Source organism: Procambarus clarkii, chromosome 50, assembly GCF_040958095.1.
Source record: "Procambarus clarkii isolate CNS0578487 chromosome 50, FALCON_Pclarkii_2.0, whole genome shotgun sequence".
In the NCBI taxonomy this organism is placed as follows: domain Eukaryota; kingdom Metazoa; phylum Arthropoda; class Malacostraca; order Decapoda; family Cambaridae; genus Procambarus; species Procambarus clarkii.
This window is the reverse complement of record NC_091199.1, coordinates 15,990,178-16,011,810: the sequence shown is the minus strand read 5'-3', so window position 1 is coordinate 16,011,810 and position 21,633 is coordinate 15,990,178. Positions and strand designations below refer to the sequence as shown.

Genomic DNA, 21,633 nt, shown 5'->3' with positions numbered 1-21,633 from the left:
AACTCTCACAAGTCGTGCCTGGCCTCGGACTGGGCTTGAGGAGTAGAAGAACTCCCAGAACCCCATCAAGCAGGTATCAAGCAGGTGTGGAATGGATTAATTCAATTTACATTATTTTTTATGTAAAAATTCGCTTCAGTTTACAAATTTTCAGGTTATGAATCGTCTCTGGGAACAGATTAAATTTGTAAGCTGAGGTACCACTGTGTCTGAATAACTTGAAGAACATGAGCATTAATGCTGGTGGTGCACAGCGTTACTAACTTGTGAACCATTTCATGACTGGTCAGATAATTTTTTGTGTAGTTTAACTTGCTGTTGTCTGTATTGCCTAACTCTACCTTTCTGGTGACATTTTCTCACTCTGGATGATCTCATATCTTCAGCTACTTGTACCTCTGGTCTGTGGTTCCTGAGAGGCTTACAATAACTTGCAAAAGCCTCATGCAACCAAATTGGGTGGGGATCTCCAGGTTGTTAGCAACAGGGCATCTCCATAGGAACCCTGCCAGAAATTTATATTGACAGGTGGTTTCTAAGTTCAGGTGTTTGAAAGTTGGTTGTTCGTAACTCAGGAAGGCCAGGGATAATAACATATGCACATATTACCCCTAAAATGACTTGCATGTATTGAAGATGACATTCCTAGTGCCCTTAATATTACTTAAATGTATTACAGAACTCATTCCTTGTGTCCTTAAAATGTAAAAACTGTATGTCTGAAGCATAAGTGTTGTTAATCTCTCTTTCCTTTTGTAGCTTATCTGTACACCAATGGAACTACCATAGTACATTACTGCAGTACACCGGTGCCATAGATCTTGCAGCTCGTCTGTACACCAGAGGAACTACCATACTACAGTACTGCAGTACACCGGTGCCATAGGTCTTGCAGCTCGTCTGTACACCAGAGGAACTACCATAATTCAGTACTGCAGTACACCGGTACCATAGATCTTGCAGCTCGTCTGTACACCAGAGGAACTACCATAATTCAGTACTGCAGTACACCGGTACCATAGATCTTGCAGCTCGTCTGTACACCAGAGGAACTACCATAATTCAGTACTGCAGTACACCGGTACCATAGATCTTGCAGCTCGTCTGTACACCAGAGGAACTACCATACTACAGTACTGCAGTACACCGGTGCCATAGATCTTGCAGCTCGTCTGTACACTAGAGGAACTACCATACTACAGTACTGCAGTACACCGGTGCCATAGATCTTGCAGCTCGTCTGTACGCCAGAGGAACTACCATAATTCAGTAATGCCCTGTCAACACAAGTGCCATAGATGTCACGTAAGTGGTGGAAATATGGTATTTAGAGTGTGAGCATTGTCATAAAGCAGTGTCAGAGATATTTAGTCTTCAACATCCGGCTACAACACATACCTCATCAGCAGCCAGTATATTCAGGTTTGCTCATTAAAGTATTGTGTATGCCATCTGAATAATTTCATGTATCAACAGCAAGTGAACTTAATTTGTGAACTAAAATTCAAAGGTAGTATGAACTATTCAGAGATATTAAGTACTCTAGATGTTAATTATTGGTTAAGGTTTTTTGGAATGCATTAATTTTGTGGCCATTGTACTGAAGCATTAACATGGTAAACAAGTGAATGTGTGCTGTATCATACATATGGTTTCTCATAATCTAATACTGTATATGGTGTTGTAAAAGAATTCTTAGTAGGCCATTTTGCTCCATCATATTTCCCCCGCCTCTGATTTCTACGTCATCTTACTGCTCCATGGTACATTAATTGTACTTACTGGTAATATTTTCCTAATCAAATATTTTATATTTAAATATTATTTTACTGTGTACATCTGACATTTTTTAATTTTGAGATTTGATTGAATGCTCTCATCTACATAGTTGCATACCATATAATTAATAAAAAAACACATCAGTACCTTAATGATATATCTTTGATAACTTTGTTAATTACATGAATTGTTTTGACTGCTCAAGTTAACATTAAAAAGTGCATTTAAGTAATTACTTAAAAAAAAAATCTTGGGAAATTTATAATTCTTACATCTCTTATCTGAAGTTCAACTTGATATTGTCAAATATAATTTGAACGTGCATGTAGTAACTGTCAGACAAAATATTGTATATATTTATTGTCATGAACATGTTTATAATTTAACAGAAGTACAAGCTCCAGTGCACATGATAAAATTTAACAAATACTTTTATTCCAGAACAATTAAGAGCATTTAAAAATAAGAAGAAATGCATCATTGTTCAGTATTCTTAGTTGTTGTAAAGACATCAACCAGAAAGTAAACAGACTGTTGTAGAAAGTAAACAGACTGTTGTAAAGACATCAAGCAGAAAGTAAACAGTCTGTTGTAAAGACATCAAGCAGAAAGTAAACAGACTGTTGCAGAAAGTAAACTGACTATTGTAAAGACATAAAGCAGAAAGTAAACAGTCTGTTGTAAAGACATCAAGCAGAAAGTAAACATTGTTTTGGAAATAACAATCTCAGATTTGTTTTTTGTTTCCTGAATTTTTAATATTAAATGCTAGTGTACAGTAACGTAAATTCATATCAATGTTTAATGTCTCGAAGATTTGTCATTAAAAATAATTTTCTTCATGTAGAAATACACGAAAGTTCAATGTGAAGAAATTAGTTCCGAGAGTCTCGTCTCATGAACGTGTTTTCTATTGTCTTGTGGAACTTTATGCAAGAGGAAGAACTTAGAATACACAAGGCTATTCATATCAGACACAGTTTTAAGGGCTTGTAATAATTAAGTTTAATGAAAGTAAGCATTTTGAGCAAATTCTTAAGATTATATAGGGTAAAAATTATTTGTACAAAAATAAACAGAGTAACAACTTCCTGGCAAAAATTATGTGTTAACTGAAGGAAGGCAAACCAAAGTTTGTACCTGAAAGTCAGATCAGTGTTAAATTTGAGAGAAAAGTGTTTAGTGTTTAAAAGACCTAAAAATTATTTTGTTAACTCTGGTACGAGAAACCATATCTATGCTTGGAGTATTGAAAAGGCTAAAAAAAAATTTAGCTTGGTGGCGTATGAGAACGCTTACAGGAGAAAAACCGTATCAATGTTCATTGTGTTTAAAATACTTATCAAAAAAATCTGGTTTGATTAAACACATGGGTTCTCACAAAGAAGCAAATTCATACAATTGTTCAGTGTGTTTAAAAGAGTTCTCAGATAAACCTGATCTAGTATCACACATGAAAACACACACAGGAGATAAACCATATCAGTGTTCAGAATGTTTAAAAGAATTTTCACAAAAATGCGATTTGGTAAAACACAAGAGAACTCACACAGGAGAAAAGCCTTATCAGTGTTCAGATTGTTTGAAATGCTTTTCACAAAAACATGGTTTAGTTGCACACAAGCGAATTCACACTGGAGAAAAACCGTATCAATGTTCAGTGTGTTCAAAAGAATTCTTGGATAAAGTTGCCCTAGTATCACACATGAAGACTCACACTGGAAAGACACCATTTCAGTGTTCAGTATGTTTAAAATACTTTTCACAAAAACATAGATTGGTGACTCACAAGAGAATTCACACAGGAGAAAAACCTTATGAATGTTCAGAGTGTTCAAAACATTTCTCTGATAAATCTAATCTTGCATCACACATGAGATCTCACACAGGAATCAAACCATATCAGTGTTCAGAGTGTTTAAAAAACTTTGCACAAAAATGTGATTTGATTAAACACAAGAGAACTCACACAGGAGAGAAACCTTATCAGTGTTTAGAGTGTTTAAAATACTTTTCCCAAAAACATGGTTTGGCAACTCACAAAAGAACTCACACTGGGGAAAAACCATATCAGTGTTCAGAGTGCTCAAAAGAATTTGCTTATAAGTCTGCTTTAGTATCACATATGAGAATTCACACAGGAGAAACACCATATCAGTGTTCAGAGTGTTTAAAATATTTTTCTCAAAAGCATGTATTAATGACACACAAAAGAATTCACACAGGAGAGAAACCATTTCAGTGCACAGAATGTTTTAAACACTTCATAGAAAAATCTGCTCTAGTATCTCACATGAGAACTCACACAGGAGAGAAACCACATCAGTGTTTAGAATGCTTAAAAGAATTTTCTCAAAAATGTGATTTAATAAAACACAAGAGAACGCATACAGGAGAGAAACCATATCAGTGTTCAGACTGCTTAAAATATTTTTCGCAGAAACATGGCTTGGTGGCACACAAGAGAACTCACACTGGAGAAAAACCCTATCGGTGTCCAGAGTGTTTAAAAGACTTCTCGTATAAATCAGCTTTAGTGTCTCACATGCGAACTCATACGGGAGAGACACCATACCAATGTTCAGTATGTTTAAAATACTTTTCACAAAACCATGCTTTGGTGAGACACAAGAGAACTCACACAGGAGAGAAACCATATCAGTGTTCAGAGTGTTTAAAGTACTTTTCACAAAAGCATGGTTTGGTGTCGCACAAGAGAACCCACACTGGAGAGACACCATATCAGTGTTCAGAATGTTCAAAATACTTTTCTCATAAACATGCTTTGGTGTCACACAAGAGAACTCACTCAGGTGAGATGCCCTATCAATGTTCAGATTGTTTAAAATACTTTTCACAAAAACATGCCTTGGTTACACACAAGAGATCTCACATAGGAGAGAAATCAACACCTAATCCTGTACCCACACCCCCACACCCACACTCTCCTACATACCCACACTCTCCTACATACCCTCACTCTCCTACATACACACAATCTCCTACATACCCACACTCTCCCAGATACACACAGTCTCCTACATACCCACACTCACCAGTATACCCACACTCCCCTACATATCCTCAATCTCCTACATACCCTCACTCCCCTGCTTACCCACAGTCTCCTACATACCCACACTCCCCTACATACCCACACTCCCCTACATACCCACACTCCCCTACATACCCACACTCCCCTACATACCCACACTCAGCTGACTCAAATAGCACGCACCCACAAACACCACCCATCCAACTACACACATCTCATTCCACCCACTTACTCATGACATCCTGTCACACAACATCGACTCTTGCACAGCATCCACCCACATCTCCCCACCTCTCCACCCACAATATTCAACACCCACCAACCCACAACAATCCAAACACTACTACACACCTGCCTGTTCATACCAGCAACCACATGCTCACCCAAAATAACCCTCACCCACCCACCACCCAGAACAGTACCCACCCACCCACCACTCAAACCAGCCACCTATCCACCACCCAAAGCAACACCCACCCATCCACTAGCCTAAGCAACCAGCACCCGCCCACCACCCAAAGCAACGGCCACCTGTCCACTTCCCAAATCAACCACCATCTACACACACAAAATAACCCTCACCTGCCCGCCCACAGCAATGCCTATTTGCCCACCTATACCTCAATCCACCCACACCGCACCCACCTGCTTTGGTGACACAGGAGATTTCACTCAGGAGAAACTACATAAATATAAAACAAAAATTGTCTCTGCACAATCAGTCATTATTACTCAATTGAGGTCCTTTAAAAGTATTTTATGCCATGGTTTTTCATCTTGGTGTTAGTCATGTTATATTATGCCCTTAAAATCATGCTATTCACATGGACAAAATATCTGCCTACATGCAGTAAGTTAAGAAGCAGCACATCTCTATCATCTTGGCAGTAACTTTACAGTACTTTGTAATCTGAGAATGTAATAATTTAATGCACTGAGTAAAGGAAAAGAGGTGTGTATATATATATATATATATATATATATATATATATATATATATATATATATATATATATATATATGCATGAAATGATTTATGACACTGATCACATTAATGCAGAACAACCACAATGAAAAATTGGAGAATGCTAAAGCACGTTCAACCCAACAGAGCCATCTTGAGTAACAGGGATGACAATCCTGTTACTAAAGACGGCTCTGCCAGGCTGAAAGCGCTTTAGCATTTCTCACCTTTTCATTGTGGTTGTTCGGCATATATAATACACTCACAGACAACCACGTGCTTTCCAGACACCTCTTATCCGGATGTGTCTGTTATTTGTTTCGGGTTTGTCTGAGTAATAATGTGGGATAAACTGGTGAGGTGAGGGGAACGGGTTGAATAAAAATGTGTGATAAAGTGGAGTGCGGGAGTGGTACAAGTATTTCACCATCTGAGGTACCTCATTAGGCTAGACAGAATGTCAAGCTAGACAAACTGTCAGTCTATACAGGCTAAACAGGCCATCAGGCTAGACAAGTGTCAGCCTAGACAAACTGTTAGGTTAGACAGGGGTAGACATACTGCCAGGCTAGACGTGCTGTCACACTTGACATACTTTCAGGTTAGACAGGTTGGAATTCTGGACATGCAGTCAGGTTAGACACGCAGGGGTCAGGTTAGATTGTCCATCAGGCCATTAGGCTAGACAATTGTCAAGCTAGATAAACTGGGTCTAGACAGTGTCATGCTAAACAAACTGGGTCTAGACAGATTGTCAGGCTAGACAAACAGGGTCTAGACAGATTGTCAGGCTAGACAGGCTGTCAAGCTAAACACACTGTCAGGCTAGAAAAAGAATCTGAGACAGATTGTTTGACCGACAGTCAGGCTAGACTGTCACACTTGACAGGTTCTCAGGCTTCTAATATTGATGAAAAATTTTCAGACAGAAAAATGAGCACAGTAATCAGAGGCAAGATTGGAGAAATGTCATGAGTGGAGTCCCACAGGGTTGAGTTCTTGTACCAGTAATGTTCATTGTCTTCATAAATAATTTACCAAAAGGAATACAGAATTATATGAACATGTTTGTTGGTGATGGTATTAAATATACCATCACCAGCAAACATTAAATATGTTTAAACATTAAATTAAGAGGTATTAAATATGCCAAAACTAGATGATAGAAGAAAAAGTGGCGATATGATCACTATGTACAAAATTGTAATGGGAATCGACAAAAATGATAGGGAAGAATTCATGAGATCTAGTACTTCAAGAACAAGAAGTCATAGATTTAAGCTGACTAAGCAAAGGTGCCAAAGAAATATAACAAAATTATCTTTTGCAAACAGAGTGGTAGAATACTCTACATATTTTGTTATGTACATTTGAATTTTTTTTTAATTCCATATCCCTCCAATGTCCATCCTTTGAGAGAGCTTCTATTTATATCTCCCCAAGCTCCAGAATCCTCCAAACCCAAGTACCACTCCAGGCTCTATCGAACCACGAGTACCTACCAGACACCAGTACCAAAATCTGGCCCCCTTCAATGGAAGCAAGGGGAGTTTGGGGTACTAGACCACCATAATAATTATACAGGGAAAACACCACCAGAAAGGCAGAGCAAAACAAGAAACAGCTGCTTGGACAACATTTGCAACCTGATTCAATTTACAGTATGTATATTTCTGGGGGAGCCTCTTCGGCTCCCTGGAGCTATCTGGGCTGATTGGCAGTATTAGCTTTGGGCATTATTCAGTGTACATGGAGTTCTAGGCCTACCAGGTACCATGAACAAGAACATCGCTCCCTCAGAGAGGCGCGAGGAGCAATGGCCTATAGACACACTTTATATATAATTTAAGAAGTACTCTGTCTGCCATCGACCACCAGGTCAGGCACCCAGAAAGATAGGCACCCCAAAACACCCCCTCCCCCCTCATTCTAGTTAAGAATTGGTACCAAAGCTGAAACAAGTGGATAGAACTCCCCAAGAAGAAAAACGAGCATGACGTTACACACAGAAATCACAATTGCGTGATGCATCAAATGAACAAATCCACAAGGGCTGTAACAAGGATTCGAACCTGTGTCCAAGAGCATCCCAGACGCTGCCTTAATCGACTGAGCTACGACATTGTCAAAAGGAGTTGAAACTGAAGTTCTACTGAACTTACTGGATCCTGCAGCCTCTCCGAGGCTCAAACCCGGATTTTACACAACTCCCCCCATGCACTCGAGCTATGTCAATAGAAAGAATGTGAAATATATGAAAGAATGCTTTCAACCAAACAGGGGTTTCTATAAGCCATTGCTCCTCGTACCCCTCTTGGGGGGGGGGGGGGGGGGGGCAGGTTCTGGCTCGTGGTCCCCGGTAGGCAGGAACTCCATGCACTTTGACTGATGCCAGTAAGCTAATAGTTGCATATCAGCCTGGACAGCTCCGGGGAGCCTCCGGGGTCTCACCCAGAAAATGGCGTTTCATTACATTCAACTCTGTTTTTTTTTCTATGTCTCACTTGTAAGTGTCCCTCTCAGTTCATGTTTGCAATATCTCTTCACTTGTCATATCATCCTTGTCCCTATGGAGAGTCCCACTTGCAAAGTTTTGCAGAACTTTGACCCACATGGTAACGTCTTCTACCCGTCCTATTATTATGAACACCTTTTCCTTGAACACTTTTCTTTGCACTCACTCTCCATTGTCCTGTTCACAGATAGATACAAGTCTGCTGACCGTGTTGGCTACTCTGTAATATTTCTTGACCAAACCAATATATGCCGCCTACTCCCAGAGGTTAGCATCTTCCTGGTTCAACTGTGTACAATTTTGAGTGCTCATCGTCAACTGTTTTTCCGACGTCAACATTCCTTTGCCATTATGGTTGACTCACAGTGCTCTCGTGGCTCTGGAGTCATTTAACTCCCATACATCCTGTGATGGTCAAAATCTAATATTGGCTATTCCTTATCTCTAGCAGATTTAAGACAGTTGAATTTTGCTGGGTTCCCAGTCACATTGGTATTACCTTAAATGACCTTGAGGACCCTGTAACTAAGAAGGCTATCTGCACTTGTCCTATTTCCCCCAAAAAAAGCATTCCTTATTCAGATCTCTACCCAGTCATTCATTCCTCAATCTGAGACTGCTGCAGGCTCGTTGATCTGTTGTTACAGGTAAGAAAGTGTGCACTCTTAAAGGTAGCATATCCCCTTGGCCTTCCAACTACAGTGGTACCTCGGAATACGAGTGTCTCTATACGAAATTTTCAGAATACGAGCAGGATTTCATCGGAAAATGTGCCTTGGAAGGCGAGGGTTACCTCGGAATCCGAGTTTGTTGATACGCGTACAGGCCAAACTAGCACGTGATGGTACGGCGATCGTCGCTCCTCACCCCTCAGTTTACCAGTGCCTGGCGCCCAGTGACTATCCCACGTCAATTCTTCACCCGGATTTTCAGTGTTTTGTTGGATTTTTGGTCATTTGACCATAAATGTTGTTATTATATATCTCACCATGGGTCCCAAGAAAGCCAGTGGTAAGGATCAAGGCAAGAAAGCACATGTGAGGATGACAATAGAGGAAAAACAAGAGATCATTCGGAAGCATGAAAATGGTACACGTGTTGTTGAACTTTGTAGGCAGTACAACAAAGCCAAGTCAATGATATGCATTATACTTAGCAAGTAAAACGACATTATGAGTGCTAAAGTGGCAAAAGGCGTAAGAACGATCACGAAACAAAGACCACAAATACTTGAAGAAGTGGAAAAGTTGTTATTAATTTGGATACACAACAAGGAGTTAGCGGGTGATAGTGTTTCAGAGGCCATCATTTGTGAGAAAGCCAGGGTATTGCACGAAGACCTTGTAAAGAAAACCCCTGGAACGAGTGCAGATACGATAGACTTTAAGGCAAGCAGGGGATGGTTTGAAAAATTTAGAAAAAGAAGCGTATCCATAGTGTCAGTGTCATCCATATCCACCACACCTCTCCTCCTCCCCCCTTCCTCACCATCTTCCATACGCCTACAGCATTCATCAGCAAGGGTAAGTAATAACTTGAACATAGTTTTGTAGGTTTATTTAGATGAATTAGGTATAAAATTTAGTTTGAAGTGAGGTTTTTGGGGCAGTCAGGAACGGATTAATTCATTTCCCATTATTTCTTATGGGGAAATTAGCTTCGGATTACGAGTTTTCAAAATACGAGCTGTCTCCAGGAACAGATTAAACTCTTAAACCGAGGTACCACTGTACCACCATAACTGGCGGTGGGAAATAGCTTTGGCATGTATTGGTCATACACGCTTAACTCATTGGCACTTAATGCCATGCTGCCCTCTCCTTGTTGTTAAAAATCATTGTCCCTCTTACAGATGTGCACCTCCTTGTAGAATGTCCCGATTTTCAGGACGTTCATATGTCTTGCTTTCCTAATGTCTCTCAAGGTCATGTCTCTCAATAGAATCCTTAGTGAATCAGATACCTTCAATATCGCTCACCTTATGTGCTTCTGTTCTCATATTATCCTCAGTGATATTTAGCTCCTTTTCAATATCCTGTAACTGATGGTGTTACATAGATTTGGTACCTTCTTTTGATAATTCCTTTCCTCCTTGCAATGGATCTTGGGGGTTGGTTACGGGCTGCGCATGTCTGCTGGGGACAGCTGGTGATGGGGAGGGCCCTCAAGTTGCATTGGACTGTTGTCTGGTGGTGGGCAAGTGTAACTAAGTAGCAGTTAGGTTTGAAGGGATTCATGTTCTTTGGTGGAAGCATGTTTTCTTACACGCTTAACTCTTTTGCAGATTTTGGCCAAGACTGAGACTTGTGCTTTCAGGGAGGTCTGATAATCACTGATGCTTGGTTTAGCCAATGGTGGATCACATGCTCTGTCCTACTGCCTCAATGTGGCATTATTTGAGTGTTCTTCAGGTTGAGATCTTGTTTGTGAACCCTGTGTCTTGCCTCCCTGTGTCTTGCCTCCCTGTGTCTTGCCTCCCTATGTCTTGCAGCCCTGTGTCTTGCAGCCCTGTGTCTTGCAGCCCTGTGTCTTGCCTCCCTGTGTCTTGCATCCCTGTGTCTTGCCTCCCTGTGTCTTGCCTCCGTGTCTTGCCTCCCTGTGTCTTGCAGCCCTGTGTCTTGCCTCCCTGTGTCTTGCATCCCTGTGTCTTGCCTCCCTGTGTCTTGCCTCCCTGTGTCTTGCAGCCCTGTGTCTTGCAGCCCTGTGTCTTGCAGCCCTGTGTCTTGCCTCCCTGTGTCTTGCATCCCTGTGTCTTGCCTCCCTGTGTCTTGCAGCCCTGTGTCTTGCAGCCCTGTGTCTTGCAGCGCCCTGTGTCTTCCATCCCATATTCCAAGGTCCAGTGCTGGAAGGTTATCTGTAATGTTTGCTTCAGCCAGCCAGCTGTGCTGAAGTACTATTGCTTGTGACATCTGGAAATTTGTTGCTCAGATGGTTTTCTTTGACAATGTGTCCAAATATCCGGACTTAAGGATTTTGGTGCTCCAACAGATTGTTGACTTAGCACTATTTATTGCATGTCCCCACAACTTTGCTGTACTTAGGTATTTGCACATGAAGCTACTTTTTAATTTTTTTTACTAATTAGTTTTGTTTCAGAAATGTAGACCTCTTCTATTGAGGTGCCATTGTGATTACCTCAGGAAGGTACTCCCAAATATCAAGTATTGAATGTGCATTGTAGATAATTCAACTATACACCAAAGTTGTCTGAACTCTTTGAGATACCCTGACAGAAGGAACAGTACACTCACAATATGGTAAATATATATATTACCGTGGTGGCTGTTGTATTATGATGGCATCATGACAACATCCTCATCCGTTAGGTGAGGGGGTGCCAATGGCAGCAAGTGTCTGATCATGGATAGTGGCTATTGCCAAGTACAGCCAGTATGTAGCAGTACTGTACTTCCTCATAGTGCTCATGTAGCTGTGACAGCATTCTGATGTAGTTGTTACAAATGCAATGAAATGCTCTTTTCTTGTTGGTCCTCGGTAGCTGTGTATCCTCCCTCTATTCCCTTCTTCCCTGTAGGATGGCAGGTTTACCAGCGAGGCTGCGAGATCCCAGGTGACCTGGGTTGCTGCGTGCTGGTGTTAGATGTCAAATTGAGTATAAACAGTGCCGCACAAATTGTTTACTTTATTACTTTTGGGTACCACATTTTGTTCAAGCAGTTGCTAGTTTTGTTGTTCTTGTGCTGTCTGGGGGAGCTATCCAGGCTGAATGGATATGTATAACTTTCTGGCATCAGTCAATGCATGGAGTTCTTGCCTACCTGGGACCACGAGCCAGAACCTGGCCCCCTCTAGAGAGGCGCAAGAAGCAATGGCCTATAGAGACCCCCCCTTTATTATTGGGAGCATTCTATGTCTGCCATCATCTGGGATAGGCACCCAGAAAGGTAGGTGCCCCCAAAACAAACCCCTATTCTGGTAAAACTATTGCGACCGAAGACTGAACAAATGGCCAGAACTCCCCAAACGAAAACTAGCAACGAGCATGATGTCATCATGTTGCAGCTCCGCTGTCTGCGCAACCCCCCTCCCCCCTCCCCAGAAGGGGGAAGGGGCAGCCCCAGACCTAACTGCCGGCAACCCACCCTACAGTTCTTTGCTGATGGGAGTCTGGTGCGGTCGTGCCTCTGGCTCCAGTGTTTTGTTACAGTTCTGTGCCTTGTGGTGTGGGCTGTCCCTTCCAGTGGTGAGTGGGTCAGGAGTGATACTCTACGGTACTCGGGCTGCATGCGCCTAGGGTTTCCTTCCCTAGGTGCCCTGTAAGTACTGCCCTTGGGGCTTGGGGCCACCTTCCGCAAGTCACCTCGGGATCTACCTCCGCTGTGCTGTTTACTGCTCGGTATTTGGCTGCCCTTAGGGTTATCTTGAGATGATTTTGGGGCTTAGTGTTCCCGCGGCCCGGTCTCGACCAGGTCTCCACCCCCAGGAAGCAGCCCGTGACAGCTGACTAACTCCCAGGTACCTATTTACTGCTAGGTAACAGGGGCATCAGGGTGAAAGAAACTCTGCCCATAGTTTCTTGCCGGCGCCTGGGATCGAACTCGGGACCACAGGATCACGTGCCAGTGTTTTGTCGGCTCAGCCACCGACTCCCTGGGGGTCATCTTGAGGTTATCTTGAGATGATTTCGGGGCTTTTTAGTGTCCCCGCGGCCCAGTCTTCGACCAGGTCTCCACCCCCAGGAAGCAGCCCGTGACAGCTGACTAACTCCCAGGTACCTATTTACTGCTAGGTAACAGGGGCATCAGGGTGAAAGAAACTCTGCCCATAGTTTCTTGCCGGCGCCTGGGATCGAACTCGGGACCACAGGATCACGTGCCAGTGTTTTGTCGGCTCAGCCACCGACTCCCTGGGGGTCATCTTGAGGTTATCTTGAGATGATTTCGGGGCTTTTTAGTGTCCCCGCGGCCCGGTCCTTGACCAGGTCTCCATCCCCAGGAAGCAGCCCGTGACAGCTGACTAACACCCAGGTACCTATTTTACTGCTAGGTAACAGGGGGCATAGGGTGAAAGAAACTCTGCCCATTGTTTCTCGCTGGCGCCTGGGATCGAACCCGGGACCACAGGATCACAAGTCCAGTGTGCTGTCCGCTCGGCCGACCGGCTCCCCAGCTGACCGGGTCAGCTGGGTTTTTTCTTGCCCTTGTTTGTCTCTGGGTAGGGGGGTAGTTTTTGTCACTGGCAGGGGCGCAGTGACAAAACTGCGCTGCACAGCTAATTTTCACCAATAACAGTGGCCGGCTCTGTTCCGCCTGGGTACGTTGTCCTCTTGCGGGTTTTTCTTTTTTTGTGGCGGGGAGGGGGGGGGTCTGCCCTTATGTCCCCCTTCTCTGTTCTTGGGGTTATTGTATCCATCTACCTTGTTTTGGTGGTCCACCCAGCCTTGGCCCCCATGAGTGTACATGTCCCCGTGGGGTTCAGCTAGTGAAGTTTTGTTGGTAGATTTTGTTTTTGGTAGTTCGCAGTACCCTGCCTGGGCTTCCCCTAGCATGTATCCAAGGCTAAGAGCCCTGGGAAACCCCACGGGGGCTACGTGGTCCGATGGATGTGACTCCTGAGTTCCCCCTCGCTTCTTGCGAGTTTGAATGTTGCTCTGTCCCCTTGTCTCTGGGGGACACTCACCGGTTTTGCCTCCGGCATGCTACTTGTTGGGTCGGTGATTGTTTTGACCTGGAGTCGTGCGACATGTGTTGTCTGTACGTATGCCAGTTCACCCAGGCTACTGGGCCTGATATGAGGGTGTGGGCAGCTGAGGTATTGCATGCTAGATTTAGGTTGCTGCAACATGCTAGGTTAGTTGCTGCCCCGGATGCCCCGAGACTGCCCCGTTTTAGTTATAGGGACCCCGGACTGGGGGGGGGGGGTGGGAGTCGCTTCGGCTCTGGTTCCATCCGCCCCTCCTAGTCCTTCCTCTTCTGTCGTTCATTCAGTTACCCCCGCCCCCCTTCCCCCCCTTGCTTCTGGCTTCAAAATGTCTGAGGGTTTCGGAGTCGGGGCAGGGTTTAGTTTGTTTGGAGACTCTGGCGGTCTCGGGGGTGTCCCCTTCTGGGGCTGCGGTGGAGGCATTCGAGCCTGGTCCTTCTGCCGGAGCTTCTAAGTCTGGCCAGTGGACCCCCCTTCGTTCCTGCTTTTTCGGCTGCTCCCGCCTTTTCTTTGAAGGTGGGGGTCAGGAGGACGGCTTGGCCCCGGGTCCTCAGGGTGAGGTTCCCAGGGTTGGGGAGGGGTTGGCTTGGGGGCCTTGGGCCCCGTTGGACCCCGCCTGGGTTTTCCTACCCTCTGAGCAGGGCTTGGTGTTACAAGGAGAGGGGGTTCTCTTTCGCTCCCTCCACGTACAAATAGGACTTGGTGTCCACCCCTCCCCGGGCTCTGTTCCGTGATCCCGCGGGTTCTTCGGTTCCACCTTTCCGGAGGTTTCCGGCTTCCCGTGTTTCGTCTTCGGAGGTGCGGAAAGCCTTGGTAGCTTACTTTCTGCGCGACCTGGATTATGCTTTTGTGATTTATCCGTGTTCCTTCGTGTACGGATCTTCTGGTTCGTATGGGTTTCGTTATGAAGTTCCAGAGTCGTCCTGGTTGGCAGACTGACCTCTCTTTTTGTTAGAGGCTTGGCACACGTTCTGTCGGTCCTGTGCGCTTGAGTGGCGAGAGACTTCTACGACGTTCCAGGTTTTCCTGGGGGGCGACTTCGAGCATCTTAATGCTTGTTTGTTCGCTCCTGCTTTTTCGCGGGATGTTGGTGTCATGCAGCTTCACGTGCAGGTTTCTTCCCTTTCGGCTGCCTTGATTGCGGAGGATTTGCGGACTCGTGGCTTGCTTGCTTCAGCCCTGCGTTTCTTTTCCCTCCTTGAGCTCTCCTCGGATTAGCTTGAGTTAGATGTAGGGGCGCTTGGGGCCACTGCCGGGTCCGGTGAGCTGCCCTCTGTGGTGCGGGCATTGTCTGCTTTGTTGAAGCTCTTCCCGCCCATCCAGCGTGATGCTGTTTTGCGGTTCTATGCTTCTCGCCTCGCGTGTCATCAGGCGGTGCGTGGGGGGCCTTCCCGGAAAGGTCGAGCCAGGGCTTGGGGTTCTTTTTGTTGGGGTAGGCCTTTGGTGCCAGATTCGGGGCTGGCGCAGCCTTCGATTCAGGCTGTTGCTGGTCGGCGTGGGGATCGCCCTGTTCACCACTTGGGTTCTCGCAAGACGCGTCAGCCCTTTCGCGGTTCGTCCCATTGACAGGGCAATGGGGGGGGGGGGGGGGCTCGCCCGGTGTGCTCGCACCTGGTCCCACGATTCATGGGCTTTTCGGATCATTTTGTGCGGCCTGTGGTGGCGTTGGGTGGCTCCTCCCTCAGGGTGTTCGGGGCTGGTGGGGCAGGCCTCTTCCCCTGTCCTCTGTCGGGTCATCTCGGAGTGGATTCGCTAAGGGCATGGTTGAAATGATGGTGTCCTCTCAGGTGGGTTTCCCACCTGTTTCCGGTCCCGAAACGGGACTGCGCGGACCTCCAGTTCATTCTGGACTTGTCCCATCTGACCCCGTGGATTTCTTGCCCCTCCTTCAGGATGACCACTTTGTCCCAGGTCCGTCTTCTTTTGGAGCCGGGTGCTTGGATGGTGTCCCTGGACCTCAAGGACGCGTATTGGCGTATCCCGGTTCATCCGGGGTTCAGGGACTGGCTCGGTTTTGTTGTGGGGCGTCAAGGTTACCACTTTCGTTGTCTTCCCTTCGGGTTGAATCTGGCACCTCGCATTTTTACACGCCTTACTCGGGTCGTGGTAGCCCACCTGCGTCTGTTAGGTATTCGAGTTCTGGCCTTCCTCGACAACTGGCTGGTTTGGGCTCCCAGCCGGTCCGCATGTCAGCTCGCCAGGGATTCGGTTCTTTCCTAGCTCACCGGGTTCTGGTTCTTGGTGAACTGGAGGAAGTCCCATCTGGTTCCCCTCTCAGGTTCAGTCTTGGCTGGAGTCTGCTTTGGGACACTCGCACTGCTTCATTGTCTCTGCCTCCGGCGGCTTTGTTTCGCCTGCGGTCCCGCCTTTGCCTGTTTCTGGGGGGTTCCCGGGTCACGTGGTGGTTGCTCAAGAATTTGTGTGGGAGCCTGAACTTTGCCATGATGGTCTACCCGCCGGGTTGGGTGTGGCTTCATCGGCTGTTCTGGTTCCTTCGGGGACGGCCCTTCCGCCTCTCTCGCGATCATTGGGTTCGGCCTCCGGGGGCTTTAGGTCAGTTGCTGCGTCGCCGGCTTCCTCTTCGGGTTTTTCGGGGTTCAGTGCCTTGGCGCCTACCCGAGCCCTCGCTCGATGTGTACACGGACACGTCGTCTCTTGGCTGGGGTTTTGTAACCAATGCTTACCAGGCCGACCAGGGGCAGTGGGGTCCGTCGGGCTCACAGCACGGTCCAGTTCACAACGGTGTGGATGTCGCTCCAGAGAGTTCGAGTCGCTCGCGAATTTACAATCCGGCTCCTTTCGGACTGCTCCCCGGTGGTTCATTGTCTGAATTGTGGGGGTTCAATGTGGTCCTTGGCTCTTTGGGGCTGGTCGCTTCGGATGACTCGTCTGCTGAGTTCTCGGGGTTTGGCTTTCCTGGCGGTTCATGTCCGGGGAGTGTCCAACATCCTGGCGGACGGCCTGTTTTGTTTTCTTCCCCATTCCACGGAATAGATGGTCGATGCCGACTCCTTCAGTTGGCTGTGCCAGACGTTCGGGACTCCGAACGTGGATCTCTTCACGTCGGCGTGGTCAAGACGTTTCCCAGTATACATGGCGCCCTTCCCCCGACTGCGAGGCTGTTGGGGTCAACGCCTTCAGGCAGGACTGGGTGAGGTGGCATTACCTCTTCCTCTTTCCCCCCGGTTCAGCTGTTGCTCCAGGTCCTGGCTCCCTTGGAGACTTACCAGGGTCAGGTTGTCCTTCTGGCTCCATGGTGGTCGGCCCAGCCTTGGTTTCAGGCGCTGCTTGCTCGGTGTCCGAACCCAAGGGTCTTCCCGTGGCTCCGCCTCTTTCAGCAGATCGGTCCAGCCCGGCATGAGGCTGGTTCCGTCTTCTCCTCAAGTCTTCACGTCTGGTGTTTTTGACTCAGGTTTATCATCACTTGTATAGTGCACAAGTGGCTTCGTTGTTGGTCTCCCACCTGCGTGCTTTGTCTCAGCAGCAGTATAAAGTTTCCTGGTGGTCCTTCCGGTTTTTCCTATCACTGCATAGGTATTCTTCAGTCTCTGATAGGGTTGTTCTGTCCTTTCTTTCTTGGTTGTTTCAGGACCGTCATCTTGTGCCTAATACTGTCGCCTCGTATCATGCAGCATTGGCAGAGCCACTTCAGCTTTCAGTGTTGATGTTACTTCTGCCCCATTTCGCAAGCTGTTTCATGCGTTGTTTCACTTCCGCCCTGCTCATGCGTCGCTTGAGCCGTTCTGGTCCTTGGACTGCTTGCTCTCGTTTCTCTCTTCTCCTTGGTTTGTTATGGCCCCTTCCATTCGGGATTTTTTTTTAAGGTGCTTTTCCCTTTGGCATTGGTCTCTGGGGGTCGGGTTGAGGACTTTCATGCTCTCCTCTGGCGCAGGAGATTCTGCTCCTTGGGTCCCAGTTGGTCGTTTTGTTCGCTTGCAGCCGTCTCCCTCTTTTCTGGCGAAGAATGAGACGGCTGCCTTCCGGAGGGGTCCTTTGGTTGTTGATGCTTGGTTGGTCAGGCCGGGGGTGCATCATGTATTGTGTCCGGTTGCGACTCTCCACTGTTATTTGCGTGCAACGGCTTCGGTTGCCGGGGATGCGCTCTGGGTGGACCCGGTTTCCCTTCTTCCCTGTTCTCAGGCTCGGGTCTCTCAGGTTGTCCGCAGGGTTATTAAATCTAGCCAGCCTGCGGTCTATTCCCCGGGCCCACAACGTTCGTAAGTTTGCTGCCTTGGCTGCCGTCTTTGGCAACATGTCGTGGGTGGACATTCGGGCCCGGGGTTTTTGGAGGTCGAACAGGGTCCTGGCCTCTCGCTACCTGTTGAATGTTCCTGGGCCTAGGCGGGCCTGCGTTGCATTGGATCGGCGGTTGCAGCCAGTTGTCTCGACCTCGCGTCGAGGAGTGAGGACGGATCGCCTCCCGGGTAAGTCCCTGTTTTTCCTTATCTTTGGGTAGTTAGCTCCGGAGAGCCGATGAGGCTTCCCCAGAAAACCAGCGTTGAATGTAATGAAACGCCATTTTCTGGGTGAGTCCCGGAGGCTCCCCGATTTCCCTCCCTCCCTCCCTCTGGTAAGCAGTGTTTTTCGCATTTTTGATACCCAGCCTAAGAACTGTGGGGTGGGTTGCTGGCGGTTAAGTCTGGGGCTGCCCCTTCCCCCTCCCGGGGAGCCGAGGGGGTTGCACAGACAGCGGCGCGGCAACGTGATGACGTCATGCTCGTTGCTAGTTTTCGTTTGGGGAGTTCCGTCCACTTGTTCGGTCTTCGGTCGCAATTGTTTTACCATTATAGGGGTTTGCTTTGGAGCACCTACCTTTCTGGGTGTCTATCCTGGTCGATGGCAGACATAGCATGCTCCCAATAATAAAGGGGAGTCTCTATAGGCCATTGCTCCTCGTGCCTCTCTAGAGGGGGGCCAGGTTCTTGCTCTTGGTCCCCGGTAGGCAAGAACTCCATGCATTGACTGATCCCAGAAAGTTATACATATCCACTCCAGGGAGCCTTCGGGACTCGCCCAGAAAATAGCGTTTCATTACATTCAACGCTGGGTTTTTTCCTCATTTTTGGTGTTGGTTTCTGATCCCTGAACTCTCCTTGCCTCATGGAGAGTGCCAGAATGTGGTTGTGGTGCATCTCCCTTAACCATCACTTAGCTTCGGAAGATACTTGGTGCTTTATCAGTAGTAAGTGTTACCAGTAGTAAGCTGTCTCGTGCGTTGTTTCACCTCCGGCCTGCTCATGCGGCCGGAGGTGAAATATTCAATGCTATATTTTTATTCCCTTGATAATTTAAGTTCCGGTTGGATAATTAGGCTTGAAAAATACCATACGCAATGTTAAGAACAAAGTGCCTGCTATTAGAAAATTAGACAGTGCAAACTGCCGTGTTAAAAATTGCTATAGTTTGTATATGGTTTGCACTCTGGTGATGTCAAGCAGAGAACTTGAAGTAACCTAATACAAAATTTAAGAAAAAACTTGCAGCATCCATAGTTGACTCAAGACACTCATTCACTTCACGAACCTGGCAAATGTTTGTTGCCAAAATAAACCCCAAATTAGCAATTGCTGATCATGAATTTAGTTTGTTGCTTCATTTCAATCCTCGCCTTTCACTAGCAAACTAATAAAACTTATACAGTAAAGTGGCAAATAATTTTTTTTAGAAGATTAGCTTACATTACTATAGATTCCCTTTTCAGAGAAAAAGAAAAATTTTGTGGATTTTAAGCATAGAAATATCAGTCAAAATTTAAAATTTAACAAGGTGCTGTTATATGCCATGGCTATTTCAGCATTATAATCTCAGTGTTTTGTTTACAATACTTGATACTAATCCAGACCTAATGTTGTTGTGTTGTGGGAGGTAAGCTCTCTCAGCTGATGTCCTGATGTAGTGTTGTGGGAGGTAAGCTCTCTCAGCTCATGTCCTGATGTAGTGTTGTGGGAGGTAAGCTCTCTCAGCTGATGTCCTGATGTAGTGTTGTGGGAGGTAAGCTCTCTCAGCTGATGTCCTGATGTAGTGTTGTGGGAGGTAAGCTCTCTCAGCTCATGTCCTGATGTAGTGTTGTGGGAGGTAAGCTCTCACAGCTGATGTCCTGAAGGGGCAATGCCATTGTAGTCATGTTCTATCTATGAAAAGCTTTTTATGTTATACAAGGAAAAAAATTATTTTGTTAATAATTTGTTAATTTGTTAGCTATCTATCTGCACTAAACATTACTTTGTAACTTAGTTTCTTTATATCTTGTGTGTTTAACCCAACTGTTTGGCCATGGAGCAAGTGCATTCTGTGAGCTTCTAGGTGAGCTTTCATGAGCTGTGAACTCTTCTTTATTAGTATGCCACCACACTAAACATACCACGATGAGCAACATGACATGGTGGACGTTATATGTACAGCTTAATGTATCTGCATTTCCTGTTGTTCTAGCAATGTAACTTCATGCTGACTTGTTATTATTAAGTTAAAGATGCCTTGAATACAGGCTAGGCATGATATTTAGAATATAAATAATTAATACTTACTCCTCAACCTTAATGCTTGTGTGTGTGTGTGTGTGTGTGTGTACTAAAGTCATGAAATAATTCCTGTATCATATATCAAGTTCTATAGGAAATACTTAGCTGAGGTTTGTTTCCTGTTTTATTAATAATATTAATTATTATTATTATCTTAATATTACATAGCTATATAATCACTAGTTTGATGAATTTGTATTTATAAATAAAAGATTCACATACAGTATATAGTGATATTGTGTGACTCATTTCCTATTATGGTTTAATTCATAAGTTATGGATTTATGGATTTTAATTTCAATGTTGAAAATTAAATTGAGGAACGAAAATGAGGAAAATAGAATGAGCAATAGTTTTCCACAGATTAACAACTATGTCCCTGGCTATCACTATATTATTGCCTAGCTCAATGGGGACTGGCTGCTACCATGGCGCCTAGGTCAACAGGAGGACTGGCTGCTACCATAGAACATAAGAATAAAGATAACTGAATAGGGCCTATTGGCCCATACAAGGCAGCTCCTATTTATAACCACCCAATCCCACTCAATATACAAGTAAGTAAGTAATTATCAAAAGAAGGCACCAAACCGGGAAGGCTATGTAGCACCATCAAATACGCAAAATAATCAGAGGGCCCTAAATATCACCAAGGATGCCAATACGAGAACAAAAACGCATAAGGCGAACGATATCAAAAGTATCCGAGTCACCAAGAATTCTATCGAGGGACAGGTGACCGCGAGGGGCGGTCGGAAAGCAGGACACACGCTCGTCCTGGAAGTCAGGACATTCAAGAAGGACATGCACGACCGTAAGAGGGACAATGCAACTAGGACAATAAGGAGCAGGGCGGCGCTCCATCAAGTGACCATGGGTTAAGTGAGTATGGCCAATACGCAACCTCGCCAGAGCTGTTTCCCACCGCCGGTTACGGTGGAAGGAGGACGGCCACGAGGAAACACAACATTTAAGAGTACGTAGTTTGTTACCAGTAACAGACAACCAAGAAGCCTGCCAACGGGTAAGGACTGAGGAATGGATAACCGGGTAAAAGTCGGAATACGGAATGCCTTTGCGAGAGATGGGACAAGAGCGGACAGCTTCCTTGGCAGCAGCATCCGCACGCTCATTTAAA

General features: G+C 45.8%; 1 protein-coding gene across 3 annotated transcripts in view; it reads left to right on the top strand.

The window, feature by feature from the left end:
• LOC123772621 (zinc finger protein 271-like) overlaps window positions 1–20,723 on the top strand; it is a 46,772-nt gene extending 26,049 nt beyond the window's left edge. For 2 of the 3 annotated variants that reach the window (XM_069303608.1, XM_069303609.1), the window contains exon 2: window positions 760–20,723. In XM_069303608.1, the coding sequence (XP_069159709.1) occupies window positions 3,017–5,491 (2,475 nt within the window). In that variant the 5' untranslated portion in view covers window positions 760–3,016 and the 3' untranslated portion in view covers window positions 5,492–20,723. The remainder of the gene's footprint in view (window positions 1–759) is intronic. The other variant, XR_011222570.1, reaches the window with a different exon arrangement.
• Window positions 20,724–21,633: the final 910 nt, after the last annotated feature.